Source organism: Nestor notabilis, unplaced genomic scaffold, assembly GCF_000696875.1.
Source record: "Nestor notabilis isolate BGI_N333 unplaced genomic scaffold, ASM69687v1 scaffold12562, whole genome shotgun sequence".
NCBI classification, from domain to species: domain Eukaryota; kingdom Metazoa; phylum Chordata; class Aves; order Psittaciformes; family Psittacidae; genus Nestor; species Nestor notabilis.
Window position 1 is genome coordinate 72854 of NW_009918854.1, and position 25178 is coordinate 98031.

The 25178-nt window shown below is 40.7% G+C and overlaps 1 protein-coding gene across 1 annotated transcript in view; it reads right to left on the reverse strand.

The window, feature by feature from the left end:
* The window catches only part of UBE2F (ubiquitin-conjugating enzyme E2F (putative)), a 68670-nt gene extending 45491 nt beyond the window's left edge, over positions 1 to 23179 (reverse strand). Inside the window, exons 1-5 of the mRNA XM_010009942.1 lie at positions 23173 to 23179; positions 21836 to 21865; positions 19358 to 19423; positions 11977 to 12044; positions 3855 to 3925 (exon numbers count right to left, since the gene is read on the reverse strand). Coding sequence (XP_010008244.1) covers positions 3855 to 3925; positions 11977 to 12044; positions 19358 to 19423; positions 21836 to 21865; positions 23173 to 23179 — 242 coding nt within the window. The remainder of the gene's footprint in view (positions 1 to 3854; positions 3926 to 11976; positions 12045 to 19357; positions 19424 to 21835; positions 21866 to 23172) is intronic.
* Positions 23180 to 25178: the final 1999 nt, after the last annotated feature.

Consider the following 25178-nt stretch of genomic DNA (forward strand, 5'->3'; position numbering starts at 1 on the left):
TGGCAAGAGCCAGGATTTTCAGCTTTTGAGCAAGTAGCAACTTCTTAGCTTGCTTTCTGTCTGTTCCTCATCAAATTGTGCTGCAGTACTCCCCTTTGCCTCTTCATGTATCTCACTGTGAACTTAAAAGTGAGAAGTTAACACACACAATAAAAAGATGAAAATCTCCACTGACGGAGCTCAAACTGCCTGAGCACAACAGCTAAGCCTCATTAACACCCTCCCAGCCTCCAATGCCTCAGAGCTCTCTCGGCACATCTCCAGCAGCCAGGACTTGAGAGGAGACACTCACACTTCTCAGAGCTCTGGCAGAAAAGCAACAAAGATACCCAAATAAAGAATTTCTCATGTGCTGATGCATTTTTAGAGCAGCATCCTCCTCCTTCCTACAGATTCCGAATGATCATTAGGCCCCTATTTAAAATCTTTCCCCAGCACATGGTGTCTAGAGAAACTGCATCTTGTGCTCTCCATGGGGATGACCTAGATATAACTGTCAGACAGTTCTGAGGTCTGAATGGTGACGTGCTCTCCAAGCATCATACACACAGCAGAATGAATGCTAAATGAATAGAAACACAAACCATATTATGAACTAGTTTGATAGATGAACATCTGCATGCAGCTTCTGCTCAAAGACCTATCATTCATGGGTCCTACTGCCAGAGAGGAGCTGGGCTAGTACAAGTTCTCAAACGGCACTATCAGCAGAGTTTCTCACTCACTCAGTGCTTCAAGAGGCTGCCTTTAACAACCTGCTTCATACACCACAAAAGTAATTTGTTCTACCAGAGTTTCAAGACACCTGATGGACAGGAAAACCTGTTTACTTGAAGTGGCTATTCTAGAATTTCCAGGACTTTGCTGTATCATACAGGCGTATGATACAGGAGCACTGGAAAGCTCATTTAGTGAGACCTCACTTGGAGTACTGAGTACAGTTCTGGTGTCCTCAACATGAGAAGGACATGGAGCTGCTGGAGAAAGGCCAGAGGAGGCCAAAAGGAAGGGGCTGGAGCACCTCCTGTATGAAGACAGGCTGAGAAAGTTGGGGCTGTTCAGCCTGGAGATGAGAAGCTGAGTGGAGACCTCAGAGCAGCTTCCAGTGTCTGAAGGGGGCTACAAGGACGCTGGGGAGGAACTCTTCATTAAGAACTGTAGTGATAGGACAAGAGGTAATGGGTCCAAAATTAACAGGGGAAGTTCAGGTTAGCTATAAGGAAGAAGTTCTTTACAGTGAGGGTGGTGAGGCACTGGAATAGGTTGCCCAAGGAAGTTGTGAATGCTCCATCCCTGGCAGTGTTCAAGGCCAGGTTGGACAGAGCCTTGGTGACATGGCATAGTGAGAGATGTCCCTGCCCATGGCAGGGGGGTTGGAACTGGATGATCTTAAGGTCCTTTCCAACCCCAAGTATTCTATGATTCTATGAAACTAGGTGATACAATCAATCAGTCTCCAAACACTTCTCCATTCAGCAGCCTTTAATACTACCTCATGAAGCAACCAAACTTTAGTTAGCAACATTTACTGCTGAAAAAGACAAATCTGACAACACTGACCACCTCACCACATGGCAGAAAAGCAGTGAGATTTATGAGTGATTAAACTGTTCTAAAACCTTATGTCGTCAAGGAGAAAAAAAACCCCAAACCAAACACCTCAGGCAGAAATCACATCAATCAGAGTTAAAAAATAAAACACTGACATGCATTGCACACTGTCAAAAGAGTAGTCAACTGGCCTATGTAGTATGCAAGCATATCCCTTCTAGGCATCTTGATGCTTTTCATCCACATATGCAGTGGAGGCAATACCCACAAGTATGGTCCAGTGTGACCACAGTGCAAAAACAGAGAGAAACCACACTTTTCCTGCCCAAAACTATTACACTTGACCACAAGTTTAATAATTAGGTATGTTTTAATTCAGGGATGATTATCAAACCAGCATGTACCATGGTGTGAGGTAAGTTCAGTAAAGAGACACTTGGGAAGAACACCAATGAGGAATTTTTTTCTGCTTTTAAAAATAACTGAAGCTATTTTAATGTAAAGACTCTAGAATAAATTGATTGCAGGTACTATATATAAAGTGCATGCTCCATTATAGCAGGCATAAAGCAATCAAAGTTATTTTAGTTTTCCCAACTAAATGGCAAGACATTTCAAAGGTTTGATATGTTGAAGTATCTGACAATCAAATAAAGCTGACATTTCAGTGCAAATACTGAAGACATGCTTCAGCAGAACTATGATGGTCCAACACTACATTCATCTTTCATGACTAAAACTGTTTAAGGACAAGAAACAGTGACATATCCTCAAGAATGGGAGGCTTTATTTAACCTCAGAAGATGCTGCCCTGTAGTCAGAGGTTAAACTTTTAGCTGTCATTTGGTGTCCAGTATTTCTTGTTCCCTGATTCCAAACAGTTCACTTACTCATTCCTTTACTTGCGCTATTAGACTCACATTATCTAAGCTTTCTCCACTGACTAAGCCACAAGGACTTGCATGGAATTTAAACTGCAAATCAGTTTCCCTACTGTCAAATGAGAAGGCATTGAAAAACACTACAGAATTGCTAGAAGTAGCAATACATATTTGCCAAAACAACTTCTTGTATCACCAGCAATACAACTTCAAATAACTGTGGACAACCAGATCTTTTTGTAGTTTCAGAGGATCTAGTACATTTTTCCCAGTGCTTTTAAACCCTCCAGTCCCCAAGGAAGGTAAGGTCTATGGACACCAGCCCTTGCTGCCTGTAATCCTGCTGCAGTCTGGCACTAGCGAGCACCAGGAATGTACTAGAGCCTCTTCAGGCTGGTTTCTATCACCCTTTGATGACAAGAGCTTCTCAGAAGCATGGAGCAGACCACTATGGCTAAAAGCACTGGTATCAGCCCTTTACCTGTTATCAGCTGATGAGCCTGACCTGTCTATAGTGTGGCAGATTGCCCAGTGACAATTTCATTTTCACCAGGACCTTGAACACGGCACTAAAATAATTTTTAAGTCTAGGGTAAAAATTTAGCTTTTTATTAGGCACCAATTTGCTACACATGGTGGCAACTGTTTTGGATTTTCAGAACAGCCTTCAGTCTCACTTATAGCCATTGCTTCTGTTTCATCTACTTTCATGTCCCATTAACTTGAGAGATGACAGTCATGCTTCTCACTTCTGTTTCTGATTGGTTTCTGGCCAATTTCACCAGGAGGTAGTCAGGATGAAACACTGAAATTACAGCATTTCAGAAACTGATTTTAAAGAGGAAATATTTACAATCAAGGAAAAGCACCCAGCAACATAAGCCTCTTACTTCAGTGAAACTTTCGGGCTTTCTATCTTGACATGCACTGCCCCAACTTTGTTTTCTTGTAACTGGTGCATGTGTCTTACAGTGTTAAATGTTAAAATAAAGGGAAAATATAAAACAGTTACTGTCAAAGTTTAAGGGACCTTTTTCCTTCCTCTCTGAAATATAAACAGTTTTCAAGCATTTATATGAATACTTGTATGAACACATTCAGGCATTAAACAAGTAAAGCCTTAAGCCCTCTCAGGGCATACGAACATTTTATTTACAGGAAGGAAACAAACAATTCTGTTTTGTTTAGGTTAGAGTTTACATTTTTACCTCAAATAGAACAAAATAATAAGTCTGAACCTGAAAAGACAGGTTCTTCATGGTCTCTAATGACAGCAAGAACAATACTTTCAGTAGATATCAAAGTTCTTAAGGGTCAGATTTGCAGGATCTGTTGAAAAACATACCCACACGAAAATTACATAGAAACATTTTATCACACAGATAAACCTCTAAGGTTAAAAATATAGAATGCTTTTGGTACCTTAGGCAGATTTCTCCTGTCTCCGTAATGTTTGGATGCCAGATTCTTGTCAGGCATTTTACCTTTGGAGGCTGTCAGGAGAGAAAACAAATTACAATGTTATCCCCTCAAATAAAACCGTATCACTGTCACAAGTCAGAACTGAAAAAGGCAAACATATTTGATATTCACAGCCTAGGTTTACAAGTTAGAAGACACTGATAACAACCTATGGGAGTTACACCAGCTTTCTCTGCCCTTTTAGCTTCTCTTCACAAAAGCTGGGCTAGTATTAGGCTTTTTCTCAGAGAAACGTAACTTGAAAGCCAAGAAAATTTACTGTCTTCACCTGGCTCCTTCAGGGGAAAGGAAACACTCCACGTCATCCAGTTTCTTAACACTTAACCAATAAGACAACCCTAAGGCTTATCCTAGTTAGGGGTCTGTTAACTAGCAGAGGATGCAATGATAATAACAGCTTCTTTTAAATGCAGACCTTCCTGTTGACGACTGAATAGGAAGTATTACAAAAAGCATCAAGAAGGCGCACCATATCTGAACTTAAGACACTAACAGAAAAAGCCATCAAACCTATTTTCAGGCAAGATCACCAGGTTTCTAATTCCATATGGGATCTGAAATACAGATTCTTAAAATACAGTCTCATTTGCTCTGGTTTTGTGAAGTAAATAAAGAGTGGGTCATAAAAACTCCAGTAGCTTAGCAACAGCATATTGTTCCATCTCTGCTCTCCAAAGTACAATTTGCAGCTTTCAATCAAGCAGGTGATTTCTTATAGTAAGGGTACTGGAATACATCAGCATAGATCAGTACTTTTCATCACTTCAATTAAATCACATATTATAGATGGAGCTATTTTCCTCTACTGTTTCCCAGGAAATCTTCAGTCAAGAGACAAAATAGCTTCCTAAGCTGCATTTGTGTAGCAGAATGATGTGTTTTGTCTCATCGCTTTGTTCTCAACTTCCCTCAATTACCTTTTTAGTAAGGTTTTTTAACTAAGACTCCTTGGGAAAAAAAGAAGATAACAATATGCATGGCAATGAGCCACCAATAACATCTCTCTCTGGCACTAAAAGAAACACCCATCACCACAAAAAATCTACAACTTATAATGCAGACGATTTTCTCCACTCTTCTTTCATGTTCGTCCCAATGCTGGATCGTGGCACTACTGAAAATGAAGTGGCATGCAGAAAATAGTCTCAAACTTTTTACCTTCAAAACAAATGTTCTTAGAAGTTTTTGAACAGGACAGTTTTTCATTACCTACACCTGCACACTGCTTTGAAGGATAATGTCTAGTTCTCAAGGAAGGGAAAGGAGCAGTATTTATTCCATGCCAGTAGATCAAGATAAAAAAGTAAATTTCTACCATATGCACCTTCAAACAGGGAATGCATTGATAAGTAGGAAAAAGTAAGCTTTATATGAATTAAGTAAGGACATGGACCTCTTAGAGCGAGTCCAGTGGAGGCCACAGAGATGCTGCGAGGGCTGGAGCAGCTCTGCTCTGGAGCCAGGCTGAGAGAGCTGGGATGGGGCAGCTGGAGAAGAGAAGGCTCCTGAAGGGGACACCTTAGAGAAGCTCCAGTGCCTAAAGGGGCTACAAGAAACCTGGAGAGAGGCTTTGGACAAGGGCCTGTAGGGACAGGACAAGGGGAATGGCTTGAACCTGCCAGAGGGAAGACTGAGATGAGCTCTGAGGCAGAAGCTCTTCCCTGTGAGGGTGCTGAGGCGCTGGCACAGGGTGCCCAGAGAAGCTGTGGCTGCCCCATCCCTGGCAGTGTTCAAGGCCAGGTTGGACACAGGGGCCTGGAGCAACCTGCTCTAGTGGAAGGTGTCCCTGCCCATGACAGGGCCCCCGCAAACCATTTTATTATTTTATGTTCCTACAACTCTACGATAAAGCTTAAAAAAAAAAAAAAAAAAAAAAAAGCGCCCCAAATTCTCAGGGTGAATTAACTGTTCTCATTTTTTGTACCATGGAATCTTCTTATCCTTTCAAAGTGCTTTCCATTGCTACAAATCAGGAAAAAAACTCCACTCCTGAAAGTAAAACAAAGTTTTCTTTTTCTCTCTCCTTTTCCTGTTAGTCAGACAGGACAACTGCAGCACTGTCATAAAATTTCTCTTCAGACAAAACTTCTCCTTCGAGTTTGTTTCAAGTCATCTTTGAGTCTTCTTTAGACCAAATTCACACAGGATTTCCTTGAGCTGATGTTTCACTTGAATACATTCAACTGTCTCCATGTCACACACATAACATTTTGCAAAACAAAGCTTACAAAACCCATTTATTTCATCCCTCAAACTCTTTACCTCAGATACTGAAAGCTGCACAGGTATATCCAGGCTTAACTGAGGGTCACAACATGGAATGGATTAATTTTCTTCTCCCTTTCTAAGCAGCCACTTATCCTTTATGATCTCTCATTAGTTTTGATAATGAAAAATGTCTTTCACATTCTCAGTCTACTTCAACGTATCAGTGAATATAAATGGTACAAGCAATCATTACAAGCATTCAAGAACTAGACATACACGAACTTCAGTTTTGGTGGAAGTTCTGCAGAACAAGCTTCCGAAATGTCTTAAGACTCCAGTTTTTTTCTTTACTGTTTCTACAAAACATAACACCCCAAGAGGCATTAATAGAAATGCAAGTTCCAGGGACCAAGCTACAAGCTACCCCAGGCATTTCTTGCTACTCTCCCCTACCAGTTTCTTGAAGAACTTCTTGAGATCAGATGAAACTGAACACCAAACACAGTTAAGCATGTAGTAGAGAGACACAAGTCAAGGAAAATGAGGCCATACTGCCCTGTGCTTTTGATGGACTGGGTTAGCCAGCTCAAACAGAGGAAGAAGAGCTGCCTTACAGTAGCAGTGGATCTCGACACAAGAACTGCTCGTGTCAAGTACTCCAAGTCTTGAGCTTCCTTGTGCTGCCTCGAAAGTTCCAGGCAGAGGCATGATGGAGCTTGAACCCAATTCCCATTCCATCAGTTCCAAAACAAGACTTACGAAGCATGGTCACCGAAGAGGTTGATAGAGGCCCCTTAATTGTAACATCTGATTGTTCAGGAACCAAATCCCTTTGGATTGCTTGCTGTTTCCACAACTATCATTGGGCAGAAGAAAGGCCAAGATTAGCAGCTCTGCAGTTAAACTCCTGACTATTGATCGCTGCCTAAAGCACCTCATAAAAATATCCGTAAACTGGAGAGCCTCTAAGGCTGTCTATTCTGACAACATGGCACGTCAGAGCCATGGGAGCTGCAAACAAGGCCTGACTTGCTGTGGCAGGGAGTTCAATTTTATGTGAACATTAAACCAGATCTGTATTATTAATCAGGTTCCTTAAAGCACCAAGTCCCTAGTCTTGTAGCACCCATTATTTCATCACCTGCACCTCAAGGCAGAAGAGTTTGTTTCTGAAAAATCAATCCCTTGGTCACTGGATTTATTTCATTATTGTCATTATTATTAAACATTTGCTCCCATCTCCCTCTGACCTCTACTTCCAGGCAGCTGCTCAACCAAACAGCAGTGCTTGGGGAACAGATGCTGCGGATCCAGAGGTCGAACGACAGCACTTGATGCTAAAGGCATTTGCTGTGTACACCATTAAATGCTTTGCTTGCTGTTTCACAGCTTCCTGTCTGTATAGACAGCAACATTCCCAGCAGATTTTGTAAGCACAAACACCAACAAACTTCTGTTTGCTTTACAGAAAAACTCATGGATGTGCAGCCTAACAAGCATAATACTTTAAAATGCTAAGTGACAGGTTTACCAACAGATTTTAATACTTCTAATGGCATGGTGGGTTTGAGAACACACTACAGAATTAGCTAACCCTGCTCCAGTTTTCTTCTCATGATCCCTCTGCAACATCTGTATCAACATCAATTGCCTTCTGTTCTGACACAATACACTATCACCATCAAAGAAAACAGCCCACAGGCTATCTAGTAAGTAATATATTACATTGTTAAAAGTCCTTCCTTCTCTCTCTTACACCTGTTAATGACAAAGAACAGTACATTTGGAAAGTATGCAATGTATTAAGGGCCATTTCATGCACATACGGATATGCAAGCAGAAATCGGTCAGGAATCAATGAAGAATCAGTGCTAGCACTGTAGCACAAATCTATCTGAACCATCCACATGCCTCCAACAGGTGATGAAAAAAATAGGAACCCTTTCCAGTTCTCAAGCTCAGATGCTTCTAAAACAATCCATCTCTCCAACAGCCTAAATAGGTTCACTTTATTATAGATACAGTGGAAGAACTCTTATTATATCTTATTGCCAGATAATAATAAACATTTCTAATCCTCAGTATGGCGGATCAATGTACACAGAAGTCTGAGTAAGGCCTAACCAACTGCGTGCTCTGTTCACAGGCAAGAGGCAGCACTTCACAGCAGTGCTTGCTCCAAAGCATCCCTCGTCAGTCATACCTAAAGCCCAAGGATACATTACTTCTCTGTGTTCACAGACCCACTAGTTTCCAAACCAGCTTCCCATTCTTTTATTTCCTGGTCAGAGTAATACACCACGGCTGCAATCCACAACACAAAATCTTCCAAGTTTTTCCTCATTTGTTATATACTCTTGTACTTTTCCACTACACCACCATTCTGCACATCCACTTCTTTTCCAAGCGCAGAAGCAGAATGCTTTCCTATGAGGAAAGCACTGAAAAAAGAATTCTCCTCCAGAGGAGCAGCAAACACACAGGATTTTGATAGCAGCATGCTACAGAAATTAAAGGATGCTATTATATAAACCAGACTATAAATTATGCATTTTGTAGCTTTAAAAACAGGTGTTTTTTACTGCAGGCTGAAAAGATTAGCTAGAAAATGGATGCAGGTTCTGAAGCAGGGCTATGACAACTTGCCAGTCTTGTCTGGTCTTTTTTATTCCTAATACAAACACATTTAGCAGTACTGTAAGGAGCTAGATGCAGATGTGCAATATCCCAACCTTGCTTATGGGCTGAAAGAGCACTGGCAGGTCTGAAGAGCTCTGTTAAGAACACTGCCATCACTTCTCAGTCTTCATCTGCCTGGTATAAAACAAACCATGGCCTCAGCATAATTATCTCAATATTTGTTAATATACACATTTTCATTTATAACCCGACCATAATCCAACATTCAACCTACTGCTTTTTTTAATTTTTCCCCTAAATTACAAAAAGGTAAATTTTTATTTTTGCATTAAAAACCATAATTACCATTTACTGTAGAATTTCTGACCAGAAAACTGTAACAAACCACAAGATTTTTTAATTATAGCAATCGAGAATCAAAAAAAAAAATCCAGATCCAAATTAACATTCAGCTCCGCTGTTAACAAACCACATTTTCCTGCAGCAGTGTTGTTTAGGTAAACACTTTCAACACAAAACTTTCAGAAATTATAATGAGTATATATTGTGTATATTCCCCTGTGCCCAACATTGCCAGAGCAGTTAAACTGCTGTTACTGAAGATGACAGCAAAGAACATGACAGGGTTTCCTCCGTTATACCAAGGGCCATGTTTCTCAGGTATGGGATGGAACAATTTATTCAAGTTAGAACAAGGATGTAGTTAATCTGCCTTAAGTGACCACCTTTGCATTTATAGTGTGACAAGTGTGGGTGGCCTGTATTATAGTGTGAAATGCTTTGGTGATGTTAAGGGGAACTTAAAAAAACACAACCCAAACCACACAACATAAACACTAACACGCCTACATGTACTAAGTGTACCAATAATGACAGCCAGGATCCTAAACACTTAAACAAAACAGAAAAATCCCAAACAGCATGAGCAGATAATCTGACTGACCCTACTAAGGAAGGAGAGGCAAATTCAAAGCTGTTTCAGAAATGCTACTGCTCTCTGCACGCATGAACTTTGTATAAGTTTTAGTGCATGACCCGTAGATTCACAGACTGGTTTGGATGGGAAAGGACCTTAAAGCTCACCTAATTCCAACCCCCTCCCAAAGGCAGGGACACATTCCACTAGAGCAGGATGATCCAAGCCCCCTGTGTCCAACCTGGCCTTGAACACTGCCAGGGATGGGGCAGCCACAGCTTCTCTGGGCACCCTGTGCCAGCGCCTCAGCACCCTCACAGGGAAGAACTTCTGCCTCAGAGCTCATCTCAGTCTCCCCTCTGGCAGTTTAAAGCCATCCCCCCTTGTCCTGTCCCTACAGGCCCTTGTCAAAAGTATATATTCAGGGACTATAAAGGAACATTAGGAAACTTGTGAAGGTATCTTCTGGAATGCAAACCCAACTCCTCTGCTTTCAGAAACATAATCTTTCTACTCTACTAGCACTGTTAACGAGCCATTCTCCAAGTTCTGTCTGGGAATTCAAGCAATTACATTTCAGACCACTGCACCTCCTTCTCATCTGTATATAAATAACACTAAGACTGCTGCTACTACACATATATCATGCTGAATTTCAGCATGGTGCTTGTGAACACAAGCCAAAGGTCTCCAGTGTCCTCCCCTATGCATTCTTCAGCCTCTTTGAAAGAAGAGCTCAGAACTATCAACACCAAAAGTAAGAAAGCAGAAGGATGGGAAAAAAAACTACAAAAGCAAGTAAAATTATCAAAACTGCTCAAATTAAAGAAAATGAGGCTTCCTTGTTCCTGCAATTCATACACCTAACCGCAAATACTGAAACCAATGAGTCGAGTTTCCTTAGGTATCAAACTATCAGGATACAGAATGGCAGGCTTAATTCCTGACAACCATATGTGGGCCCCAATTGCCCAATTTTAGAGCTAAACTGGGAAAATAACGTCTGATGATATTTTTATCACAATTGCATCTCCCCTCCCTTGCAAAATAAAGTACAATAATGAAATACCAACGTTCCTCATGCCTGAAAAGACCAAGCTATGAAGAGCTTTCTATTTATCTATAAAAGACACCACGATCATATGTAGGTCTTCTGAAAAGCTGTTTGCTTAATAACCATTGACATTGTTATTTTGCAAAGATATTTAACTGAATGGCCTGGGAGACAATCAGTAGAACTGGCAGAGCTCACTAAAGGAGGCCACTTCTCACTACATCTGTGCTTTCCATGTCCTCCACTGCATGCTCTCAACAGGGATTAAGCACCCAAATCCAGTATAAGAACTCTAAGCACCAGTTTGAAGGCCGCAGAGAGGCCCTTGTTCACTTATTGCATCCTTTTCTCTTAGATATGCCAGTTTTTGTGAGAATAATCATGACAATCTCAAGAACAATTAACAGGAGAGAACAGATGAGGGTGGCACCTCAGCCACAAGAGAGACTCTCAGGTCCATCCCATCTGTGCTCCCAAGCAGCTTCTGCCACAGAGTTACCAGTAATTACTCTTTAAGGCACGTAATATCGAGGCAATACAAGCCTCAAGGCTGCTTGGTTGCAAACACTGGACTGTAAAAGAATAGCCAGAAAAATTACTATTCCCACTCCCTGGGACTCAGGACACTGCATCTGGAATTACTGTGTCCCATTTTGAACTCCCCAGTACCAGATATATTGACAAACTGGAGTGAGCCCAGCAGACAGCCACAAAGATGGTGATGAGATCAAAGCACACACAGCACAAGGAGAGTTGAGGGACCTGGATTTACTCAGCCTGGAGAAGGCTGAAGGTGAGGACCCTACTGCTGTCTACAGTTCTACTAGGAGATGCAATTGGGCTCTTCTTAGAGGTACACGGTAATTGATTAAGAGGCCACAGACAAGCTGAGAAAAGATAAATTATTACACGATATAGGGGAAAAAAAAAGATCACAACAAAGGTAGTCAAACATTGGAACAGAGGCCCAGAGAGGCAGTGGAACCTTCATCCTAAGAGATTTTGAAATGCCAACTTGCCCAGGCCTTGAGCAATCAAATCCAACTTTAACACTACCCCAACTTTTAGCAGGAATTTAGATGACCCCCAAAAAACTCTAGCAAGCAAAGATTTTCCTACAAACCCATATTTTAGTAACAGACAGAAGATGTTTGCTTACTCTCAATGCCAAGTTCCCTCTGAAGTCCTGTTACCTGGAAAGGAAATCTAAACTGATAGCTATTAGCTTAGTGACAAATACTTACCACCATATTGTAGGCATCAGGAACTTCAATTTCAAACTGAAACTTTCCACCTTGGTAATAGCCCTCATCTAGAGAAGAAAAAAAACAAGGATAATAATTAAGTAAGAGAAAATAACAGACACGATATAATACAAAAGATCTGTCGCTACAAAGATTAAAATAATGGCACACGGTTATCATCAAATACTTAACCTAGTTATACTATAACACTAGCTGCAACCAAGCCCCAAAAGAGTGTGAACATGGTCTCTTCCTCCACTCCCAACACCTTTACAGCAGAAATTTTAAGCCAGAAGAGTCAACAGTCCCAGAATGACCCTGGAAAGTCCACCTTCCTCACCAGACTACCAGGCAATGCCAAGAGAGCGGAACCTTTGATGGAATTTCTCATGTTTGTATGAACAAAATTCGGATACACATCAGCCACATGGCATGCAGTACCACAACACCAACCCTTGGAATAGGTTGGATACATACTTCACTTGCTAATGCATGCTAAATCCTGCTCCAGGATTCAGCACATCTTGTGCTAGCAATCACATAATGTGAGTAGTATGAACAGCGGTGTGCAAAAGCATGCTTTGAAGTGTACCACAATAAAAGAGCAAGTCAGCTCTTTTATTGTAGTTATCTTAGAATGATCTAAGAGTTAGGAGAGTCTGTCAGCCCCAGACTCAATAGTGAATTATTAAAATGGCTAAATTTTAAAATAAGAAATCAGAAAATATCTAGTTGCAGTTAACCAGAGATAATACAGGTATCAAGTCAGCCTGCAACTCTTGAGAAGGCTGTGCTTGGAAGCAGAAATGCCTGCAAGTGGTCTGAAATGTGCCTTTCATTAAGAAAGGGAAACAGACAGGTACCCAGCCCACACTGGGGGTGTGGGACATCTAAGGAACACTTAGGCTCAAACTACCCTGCATATTCTAGCTCTCTGTATCACACAGTGTAGCCATGGTGAAGGTCTGAAGGTAAGGAAGGTTGTTTATCACTGTATATCAGTATATTTTTTAAAGCAACATTACAAAGGAACATTGTGTGAAATGGTCCATAGTTTATAGAAAAGAGTTTTCTTATTATCTAGCTTGTTCCAAACCACTAAAAAAAATAGCTCCTCTGCTACAGGTCATCAGAACCCTCTTCCAGGATGCTTTCTGTCTTCTGGACTTGTTGCATTCCCAGTCCCTACACAGATCTAGCATGACCTTCTATTTTCTACTACCAACCATTGCCCCGTATCACTTGTTTCAGTTTCAGTCCATGCTACAATCTCACCAGTGTCAGCACAAGCCTGTAGCTTCCACACTGCAATTGCCAGAATCACAAGATAGCAGTCAGCTCCTGCCCTCCTCCTTTTTGCAACCTCTTATCAGCTTGCTTACTGAAAACAAGACAGCATCACTCTGTTAAATAATACAAATCCTCAGTTGTAGGGGCAAGTGAGTCTGCAAAAGCTGATGCTGCCAAAAGATGAGACTCAACTGCACACTACATCACTATAAAAGAATCTGTGCCTGCAGAACAGCAAAAGAGTTGCTGGGACACCACCACAGTCCAGCTTCTCCCAGGCGCCTGTACAGACTGCAAGAAGTTCAGTACATGAACAGCATCAGAAAGTTTGGGCTGCAACAGCAGTATAGGCACAGAGTGTGGCTGGTTTTTCCCACGCCACACAGCAATGTTTCCAGCAGCCTCCACACTGAGCAGTGCAAGCTTTAGCCACTGCAAATCTCAATTTAATAACCTGGCCAGAACACAGGCTTTTCAAATACATTCTCCATTGCTACTCCAATCCAAACTTTGAAGTGTTTCATTTATTAAGCAGTCCTTTCATGCACCCTATGCTTTACCAGAAAGTAAATCCACATGCACTGATTTTTATGGAAAGGAAGAAAAAAAGCAAGACGAAAGCATTTCTCTTTTGTTTTTGAGTATACAGAGATAAAAAAAAATAGTAAAGAAGCCATTTCTAATGAATGAGATGTAAAAGGTGAGTGATACCAATATGCCTTTGATGAAACTGCTCCCTGTCAAATGTGCAAAATACCTAAAGCGGGACACTCACTGTTCCAGGAAGGAATGATAAGGAAAATGGTCCAATATTCCCCAGGAGTTCAAACAGCTGACGTACCACCACGTTACCCTCCAGATCACAGCTAACTACACTTCATTCACCATCTAGCACACTGTAATAGCTTTTCAATCAAGTGTCAGGAATCCTCACCATTTCCAAGTATGATGTCATCCCTTGTAAAAAACAGTGGGAATCATCTCCAGTCTTTCAGTGCCAGGACTAAAACAAACAAGCCACACCATAGAGGAATTAAGTGCTTATTACAGTGCAAGCCATGTACCTCAAAGCCTTCTATGGGCTCACAAGCCCTTCTCAATCGCATGAAACACTCACATGTGTTTGCATAGGGAGAAGCCTGCTGCAGGTATAGCAAGATAAAGGAGAAGCACCAGCACTTAAGGTTGCTCAGGAAATCCAGCAGCAAAAAAAAGTTATTTTCCTTGGCTTATTTTCACTGGTTCCTTGAGTTTGTGGACTTAAAAGTGTGCAGCAACAGCTCATATTCCACCCCTGCTCATATGAAATAGGTGTCTGTTGATGGATGTGCCTTATGTCAAAGAAAATCCTCAGGTGTAATGAATCCTCGCTGTAATACAGTTGTCCTAAAGAAACATTTGAGAACAGCTCCCAAGGAGGAGAGCACGCCAAAAGACTGTAACGTTCCTGTCAGTCAAGCAGCAAGAGAAAAGCCATGTTCCACATCTCTGAACACCAAAACCATGAGGACCACAGCCTCAGCAGCATGCAGGAACATTAAGTTAGGTCCATGACTCCAAGCACAGACAAAGATCACTCTAGCATTGCTCAAGAGATGGATGGGTTGAGGAAAAAAGCTAAACAGTTTGTCTTCATTTTCTCTGTTCTTCCCCACCATGCAGACCTAGCTCAGGATAGCTTCACATCTACCCAGCCATGGAAGAAATTCCCAGTGTCCATGCGCAGGATGATATCAGAAAAGGTGAGTTCAGCTGGTGCAGGAGGGTGCAAGACCAGCTGAGCCTCTCTCAATTTATAAAACCATAACCACAAAAAGAGTGCAGGGTTTCCTGCAGGATTATGGAGATGAACTGGCATGCAGAGGGTTAAATTATCAACAGAAAAGAAACAGCAGGACCAGATGGTGAAACAACACCCCTTTTCCTTAACAAAACCATGGTTTAGATTAGCTCAAGCACTTTCTAACCACATATTAACACCTCCACAAGCTGTAAGAGATACCTCCTGTATTAACTCTCCTCTTATCTGTTTTCCTGTGTTCTATGTAAGGCTGAGCAATCTCTGGAAGACTTAGAGCACTTTATACATTGTGCCTCACGCTGCAGGTCATTTCCACATACTTCCACAATGAAGTCTCCCTCAAAAACAACTCAATACTAAACACTGTCTTGCATTAAAACTCACTTTATGTTTCAGGTTTACCTTGGCATCCGTCCATGCTAGCACTAACAAAGAAATGCACTGGGTATGCTACTGGCTCTGTTATAAAATAAGCAAGGACATATTTACCAAATCAGAAGAGTAAAAGCATCTCTCCCCCCACCCTTCTTTTCAATTCTCCCTGTATGTTTGTAAGTTTTTTCACTAAAGCCACAATAAAGCATGCTACTCATTACCCATCACCCAAAGGTACATTAAACATTCATCTCTCTAGAGGGCCTCAGTACCCAGCCAGAAACTTTGCAATGCATTAACAAGATAAGCCTTCAGAATAAAGTCATCTTACAGCATCTCAAGGAAGTAAACAGGTTCTCCCATGTGGTAGTTTCCTTCCCTGTATCCCACAGCATCCATACAGACTGGGACAAAGACCCTCAATTTTCTGGCATGGAACAGTGGTGGGAAAAACTCAAGTTCTGGCAGAGTTAATAGTGAGGAAAAGTGCTATAAATCAAACATAAAACTGTCAAAATAGTTTTAGCACATGACTTAGGAAGCTGGCCAGTGATGAGACTTTTGTAAAGACCTGAGCTCCAGTTCTCCTCCTACCACTTAAATTTATGTCTGCAAGCTGCATTAACAGCCAGCATCTCTCCCACTTCAGTCTGAAGTTTCATTATCAACATCTTGACTCTAATCTCAGCTTGCATTCATAAGGCATTTTGATGGCTAAAATTACTGTGAAAATACTAAATCAAATCATTTTATCACTTTAAAAGAAAATGCAAGATAATTAGGACAAGCCACAAAGGATGTGCTTTTGATAGCAGCTCCTTGAATTCGCAGCGTTGAAATGCTCAGCCATGCTCACTGACATTTGTCATTTTACAGCACACAAAACAGAGAACAGGCTCTTTATTAATTCCCTGAAGAACTGGGCTCTGAATAACCACACTAACCCCAGACTACTCCAACTGTCTGGAAAATGAAGTGATACTGCATTAGCTACACATATTCCTACAGTTTTCTTCACGTGTAAGCTACCTAAAACTCACCTTAGTCTCAGATTCCAATTTTGTGCTCCAAATATCAGTGCAGCAGGCAGGACTCTGCCTGCATGACAAGCATCTCCTTAATTTTCCTAGGTTCTGATCCAACTGGTACAAAAATAAGAAGAGAGGCAAGAGTCTGCCTAAAGCATTTTTTAAAAAGAGCAATTGTTTCAGATAACAAAAGGAAGAAGCAGCTTCAGACAGCAGAGAAAGGCAGTATCTGTCTCAGGAACACACAGTTTGTCTTCTGTGGCAGTAAAATCTAAGTTTTACCCATTTTCTAGCATATATCCACTCAGCGTGCACTGCAGAAATCTATAACGTAAAGAAACTGGAATTTCTTTAATTACACAAAATAAGAAGTCACCTTCAATAAGATTTTCTACAAACTCAAAAACTGTCACTAGGATAATTTTGTGACATTAAATATTTACTAAGAAAGGTTATTATGAGAAGTGCAGACCAAGGGAGCTGAAAGTATTTCTGCTTTGGTGATAAACTTTATTTTCTTACTCAAGTTAGTCTTTCTGTGAGAATCTGAAGAAGCTTCTTTCCCTGTCCTTTCAAGCCCAGACTGCATAAAACAAAGCACCTGAGCACAGGCTTTGTCAACAACATAAAGCTAGAACACTGACTACAAAAGGCATCCCTAGTGTTAAAAACCATGTTCAGTCAGTACCTTCATGGAACCCTGACAGCCAGCTACTTTCAGAAACTGGCTTGGTGTAAGCTTCCTTATAAAAATGTGGTTACAGAATTCAAGCTCTCATATTAATCAGAATATAAAAGAACTGAAACATAAGATATGAAAAGAATTAGCACTGGCCTCTACCAGATCTATCATATAAGGATGCAACCTGTGTAACTACAGATAAGCAAACCAAGAACCTTAAAAGAGCCAGCAACAGCCTCCTTCCTGTGCAGACTACCAGCCCCGGCTCTCTTGCATTGAGGAACTGAGTTCCTCAATGTAAGAGAGTTGTCGGCAGGAGGAAAGCAGGTTCTTCCTCTGGGCTGTCAAGATTCATGCAACATTGCTTAGACACTACAAAAATAGTTGCCTCAAACAAAGATTTTGGGCCATTTGAGCCAGAAAAATTCTGTGATGACCACTTAGCTGCCTCTGCTATCCTGAAGAAAACTCAGACTTAGCATACTCTAAAGAAAAAACCTCAATAATGAAGGGAATCAGAAAGCTACAAAGATTTTCTTGGTATGTGTTCCATTCTGCCTTTGGAAAGCTGTACTAAGCTGTATCTGATCACAAGATTCTGTACCTGAATTATGCACAGCTGAAAATAGATGTTTACTTGGGTCAGACTGCAACTGCAGAGACTTCAGCTGTGCAGCTATATTTAGAGTAACAAAATGTTAATTAAGATCATATCATTCCCCACATCATTTCAGTGAGGAAGCTAGCACAAAACCCATGCTCTGCATTCAACTACTGTCTTCTGACTGCAACATCTTCCTCCACAGCAGTTAACAGAACAAAAATGACTATGTATTTAGATACCATAGAATTAGTAGGAAGAGGCTATCATTGCTTCACATCCCTAACCCACACAGTGATGATCTTGTAAAGTCAACTCATTTGCAAAATATAATAAAGGATCATCACATAAACTGGGGCAAGCAGACTAACACTCACCAAGCAAGCATGAATACATCTCCTACACAGAATGAGAGGTTAAAAGTCCTGTAACAGCACCTGCATTTATTCTTTATTACAGTGACTAGGGCAGTCTTACTCATTTTCCCATCACAAAAAGGAGTCACATGAATGGACATGCTAACAAAGACCACCCAAGATCTCCACTGCCTAGAAGTCCTAGTGGATTTTGGATAATAAGCAGCAACAGTGACATCTAGTGCTCATTTGACTTCAAGATACTGGATTATCAGAAACCTTGTTACCACTCTTTGAAGTGTAAACCTTATTTCTATAGGTAAAACATCAGGATGAATGCCATACTGCATTGGAATTCTGTTGAAAATGTGCCTCTACAAGAACCAGTTGTCAGGGAGATACTGATCCTGACACATCTAACTCAATTCAGTGTACTAAGGTGTCTATGTTCTCATTTAAGTAGTTGCAGAGAGTATCAAAGGTAACACACAGCAAAAAGAAGTGCACATGAAGTTTAAATAATCTTCCATAAAAATTCATCCATAGAACACAAGCACAACTTCCTATTCTAAAATGGACAGCTATGTGAGCCATTTCAGATGGCTATTAAGAAACTTACGTGGAAATAGTAAATTCTGAAAACATTTTTACTGAACAGCATGTCAGCAGAAGCTTCAGTGTGCTTAAGTTGCATTAACAATAAGAGATATTTCCACATACTTGAGTACTCAAAGACTAAGAGACTCCTGCTTGTTAAGCATCATCAGACATGCACAGATGTGAAGTTTTCCAGCAGGGCTGTATCTGTCATCTGCTTCTTTACCTCTGCAGAGTCAAGCAACCAGTAAGACTAAATCTGTAACAAGGCTGTAATCTAGCACTTTATCTAGATGAGGTCCAATAATTTTCTCAGCAAATAAAACAAGGTGGTTTCAAATTGGCTTAGAGAAAAAAAAAAAAAAAAAAAGTGAACAAACAAGACCTGATTATTTCCTACACCTGCTCAGTTCTGATGGCCTTTTTATTGGAATCTACTTCCCAAAATTAAGCCTCATCCAAAAGCCAGCTCAGCTGTCATACTGAAGAAATTTCTCAGCCCAGTTTCTCCGCTGACTCTGTATAAACACTGTATTACAGCCAGTCTTTCTGTGACCAGGAAGTTCACTTGATTCTTGAACAAACTCTTGGAATTACATTTCCTTAACACCAACACACACAGAAACAAAAGTACCATGTTTAAAGAATTACCTGGGGTTACAGTTAGCTGAAAGTAATGAAGCTTGTTCGGGTCAGGAAAATTCACTTTACATGTACCTGTGAAGCAAAAATATAATTTACATCAGACAATTGGTTTTCCACTGTTGGGAAAGCAAGTATATCATCTTTCATACTCTCCAAGTTCATTCCTTGATTAATCCCTACCTTCCAGTCAAGTGATTTCCTCTTACGCTTTGTTTCTAAGCACCTCCTCCCTATACTGCTTGCTACAAGTCACCTGCAGTAATGGAACTTCACTTCTTTGAGCTGAGGAAGCAGCTTATTTCCTTTCAGGAATCCATGCTGTCTCAAATACCTTAAAATGCCAAGAGATTTGGTTTTCTGCATAGATAGTAGCTACATGTTAAGATGACAGCCTACAGAATATGAGTATCTTTTCCTTACAAGTTCTTTAATGGTAACGTGTGTATCTTAGCATTTGATTATACACTGCTGCCTGCAAGAGGTCATGCCACCTCAGCCCTATACTAACAAAAGATTATTTATACCTGTAGGGTATAATGAGATACCAGTTTTACTGAAAGCCTCATCCAAAAGCCAGCTCAGCTGTTACACTGAACAAGTTTCTTCTGTATAACCAATTACATGTATTAACATCATTACAAACCAAACACTGTTTTTATTCTCAGACTAGATGAATTTAAGGAGAATAGTGAGAATGAAGAACAAGTGTGGAAAAAAGCAGCAACCTGATAAAACTAGTCAGTAGTTTCAGTTCAAGAGATGCAAGTTCACAGCATAACAGCCCTTTGTTTGCATTTCATGACAGAAACCAAGTTGCCTTCCCATGCACAAAACTGGCTTTTCTGGATCAGGACAGAGACAAGCTGTCAATCTGGTACTAGAAGGTGTATATATGCATGGATACGTTATTATCCATATTATGCAGCCTTCAGCTTCTTAACCCAATCAGGATGGCTGTTCTTTTTCTGTAATCAAGGAGCCAAATAATATCAGATACATAAACCGCAGTAATCCATTCACATTGTAGTAACTACAAACTCTGATACATGTTTCCCTGGTGTTTGTTATCCTAGAGAAGAGTCTACAGAAAAAAGTTCATTATTCTCTGAAATCTCTGTAATTGCCTTTAAGAAAGAAGGACACAGAGTTAAAATAATGCCTCTTCCTGCCCTCCCTTTTTGCTGCTTCTATTCTGTATTTTTTGCCCTTGTAACTCCTTCCATCAGGCAGTCTGTACACTGAAAAGTCTGATTTTTAAGATCTGAACATTGACCTGGATCTAGAATCACTACCAAATAGAAGATGCTCAACAGAAACAGCACTCAGAATTTTAACCTGGAGAGAAAAATATATGGTCAAAGCTTCTCTTAGCTGGGGAAAGACTCAAAACATCACAAACTACCTGCCAGCATAACTGGAAAGGTTTTCTTGCAAGATAAGCATATGGACAAGACAGTGTGAACGCACAGCACGGTAATAACCTGCACATATACTTCTAGTCTGCTGCAAGCAGCTCATGCCTCTTTCCACCATCTTAGGTTACTTTGAAACAGGAATGTGCACAACAGGAAGTTCTGTAGAGCAAGCAATGAGCTCTGAATGTAACACTGAACTTGCAAAAATTTGTTGTGCTGGCCTGCATTCTAAGAACTCATGGCATAATGATGCTGTTCTGGTCCACACCTGAAAAGAGAGCTCAGCAACAACTCAGCTTCATTGTCAACAGCCAGCCTTAGCAACAAACACAGAGCAGTTGGAACCTTACTGGCCTTTATAAAAGGGCTTTGTGTTTTGCTGTCCATTATAGAACTAGGCTTTCTAAAGCCAAGGAACAGAAAATATTTGATTTTGAATTACCTTCCCTCAGCTTTAGAAGCAACAAGCCGTTTACTTTGTGATCTTAAATGCCTACTTTAAAGTGGCTATTAATGTTTTAAGCTTTTAGCATAACATCCATTACACGTAACATGCCAGGGCTTAAAAAAAAAAAAAAAAAAAAAAAAAAAAAGGAATATTGACCCCTTTTTAAAAAAAAACCCACTATTTTTCGTTACTATTTTCACTATTAACACACTCATGAGGTTACAGATTGCATGCGAAGTGAAAAAGCAATAGGTTGACTTCATGTGTTTCCTGAGAAACTGGTTATTTTCTGAATCAGATCTCTTATTTTGAAAAAAAAGGAATGGAGGAAAAACAGGAGTGAGGTTATAAATGCACTCTTCAGTTCCAGGTATCTTTGGGTGGTTTATAAGAGGGAAGCTCCCATTCCACCAGCAATCAAATTTTGGAGCCAAATACTCAATACTGCTTCCAAAGTACACTAATTGTACTCTCTACAATCTCTTCAGAGAGCAACAAATAAAACCTGAGTGGCAGAGTTTTGCACAGCTTTCATTCCATTAGCATTCATACTTCAGTCAAAACATTCAGTTCTATAGTCCTTTTCCCCTTAAAAAGCATGCCATTAAATGCTATACTTACAAGGTAAATTAGCTTCAAGTTCTGCAACCTCTGTTGAAAGAATGAAAGAAAAAAAACAACTGTTATTTATGCAAGCAAAAAGCCATTCCCGAAGTCCAAATAGTCAAATCTAATTTAAAGCACCCTGTAAATCAAATTTTACTTAAAAATATAATTAAGCTGCAATGGAAGTTTACCTTGCAATTTCTCTTTAAGCACCACAATGCATTACTAAAAACTCTCACGGTCAAATGTATCCTACTGTGATTAGGAGGTTCAGCTCTGCCAAGACTGAAGTGCCAGGGCTTCCAATAGCCAGAGCACTGTCATTTCAAAAGATGCCATTATCCAAACCCCCAAACTTGTATACATATGGCACTTAAATCTGAAAGGCCGGAATTCCACAGCCTACAAAACACAAAAGCAGAAAAACTTCGAGAATCAAGGTGCCAGTCCAACGATAGAAAGACGCACTGGAGGTTCACAGCATGCATGAGCATCAGCAGCATCTAACTGGTAAAGTTCTTCCACCATCAGCTAGATTGCTTCAGGTCATTCACTGCTTTTGTAGGAAAGCCTCCAAGCGTGACAGCATACACTGCACACTTGTAAACAGCTACTGAAACTCTAATTCAAGGGCGTTCTCAGATGTGATCAATCTGAGCATCAAGAACACCAAAAGAACAGAGCAAGACAAACCTTCAAGCACTTGGCAGGGTAACATGCACTGGTCAGTGCATCCATTGTACTCCCCCCAAACCTCTGCACTGTCAAACAAACTCAGGAGTGTTATGATTTTTCCGTTTTGCTCCTGTGTCTGTTGGCTATTTCCCCTAGGAACAGTTTGCTATAGATATGCACCCCAATTAAATTTTACCATATTTTACATGCATAAAACGTAGAAGGTATTCATAAAAGAAGCAGTAACCCGATTCAGTTGCATAGCTCCTAGGAAGGGAAGTGCATTCCTCAGCCCTTTCTCTGCCATGCTACCTTCTCTGGAAGACTCAATGGTTTCTCCCTGTATGTGTATTTTATTGAAGTCTTACTTTCAACTACCTATATTTCACAAATATGAACAAGATGCATCAAGACAGTCCCTCTGCCTTTACTTCTAAAGTTCTAGGAAACTTAATCAAATTTAAATAATATCTATTTTTGCATTTCCTATAGGGTTTTTTTTCCCTCCACTTGATTTCCAACTTTCCTTTCTGGTCTGCACAGACACAGCCCATTTATTTGGGCTACCAACAATGTGTAAGAGTTCAACACCAACTCTGAAAAACATAAATCTAAAAAAACCTGTAATTCAGTTTAAAATATAGGAAGCTATTTCTTGGTGCAGAATCCAAACTTACCTTGCATCTGTGCTTACCAAACCTGGCTGGTCTCTGCAGTGAGCATGATGCTTATTCGACCCCCACCTCCCACTTGCTTGGCACAGCCCTAGTATTCCTGCATCTGCAGCCTACTATACTGAGAGAAACCCACACCAAACAGGAAGCACTGTTTCAGACATACCTAAAAAGTTCACAATTGCACTCTAAAATCCCCCACAACACTGGGAACATGATTCTGCTAAAAGTTTCCAAAGAGACTGCCGTTAAAAGATACCAAAAATGTAATTTCAGCTATAGATGGGGATGTGTGTGGTGTGTGTTTAACCAGAAAGAGAAAGTAAAACTGAAGACAAGGCATTAACCAACCACTGGAGGCTGCAGCTATATGAATGCATTGTAGGAGTATTCCCTCACCCCTTTCCATTTAAACTCACCAGCCTTTCACAGTGGGAGTCACTAGTAGTCCTCGGTAGAGGGTAGAGTTTAGGAGTTGGCTCTTATTTAAGGTGTTGACTGCTTTCCTTATTGCTTTCTGTGCTTCTGTTTTTCAGCTTTAATAAGTCCTGCCCACTTCTTGTTTCAATCCTAGGAAAAGGGCAGCAGGGGAAAGAGAGGTACCAATGGACAGTACAGGGTCAAACTCGGCAATGAAAGGGCTGAGCTGGGGCCTCACTTTGGCCTCCAGAAGGGTCAGAAAGTTAACTGATCCCCATAGATCCTTTGAAGTGTGAAGATTTCCTGCAATGCATTCACACTTCTGTGTTTCCCTTTGTTTTGGCACAAGAATAAATGGGTTTTCTTGTGAAAACATGAAAATGATGGTGCTCACTCACACCCATGAAGATGGAACAGTGTGCTCACCTTTTGAAGGTGTGCAGACACAGAGGGGAGGCTATGGCAACTAATCCACACCAAAGCTTTGTGAACAAAGGCACGTTCCCCAAAACTAAGGTTTCTCATCAACTCTGTAACAAAACACAAACTAAGAACATAACTTCATAAAGATTTTTTTAAAAAAAGCAGGCAAAGACCTGCAATAATCTAAACTGTTAAAGAAACATCAAGTAAGGAAACACGTTACTACCAAGTGTGCCATATAAACATTTAATGGACCAAAGCTACAGTGCTTAAGTTTTCGAAATTCTGTGACTCTTTGGTAGTGACAGTCTTGACACTGAAATCGTTTTTGTAATTTGCTTAGTCACTGCACAGGTTGCCCAGAGAAGCTGTGGCTCCCCCATTGCTGACCAGGTTGGACAGGGCTTGGAGCAACCTGTTGGTTCCAGTTGGAACTGGAGGAGCTTTCATGTCCCTTCCAACCAAACCATTCTATCGTTCTATGATTTTGACTACATCACACAAGCTCCATTAAGATTCTGATGGTTTAAGTTATGCATTTTCTACATAAAGCAATACCACAGACAAGAATATCCTCTGTAAGAGAACACCCCTTGTGCAGTCTGCCAACTTACTGGCATGGTTTAACAGATTTTTAAATAAGCAAAATGTAGAAATAGCAACCAGAGCTCCAATGCACTGAACTTCCAACACCTCCAAAAGCCTCAGCAAATTAAAGAACAAACTTCATCTCAATCTGACCTCCTCTTTCAAAAAAATTACTAACTACAGCTGAACAGTAAAAAAAACCAAACCAAAACCCAAACAGTCTGTGTTTCATAATGTTTTATCGCTAATCAGTACCTGTGTTTCAACTCACAGGCAGGCACCCCACCGTTCCTTAAGATGACAAGACAAACCAGCAGATATAACCTAAGTCTCAGGAAGTATTGTGCAAGAGCACTGGAGAACTTCCATGGGAAAACTGTGCTCATCACTGCCCACTCAGTGGGCATCTCGATTCCTCCCACAATCAAGAGGGCTATTGCCAGGAAGCAGCAAACCCAAGAGTACTGCGCAGCCCTGCATCCACTCTGATAAACCATCCTGGGTAGGTCTGAAAGGCCTGAAATATAGACATACACCAGAGCTTCTGCAGGTGAGACAAGGAAGTACAAAATGAAATA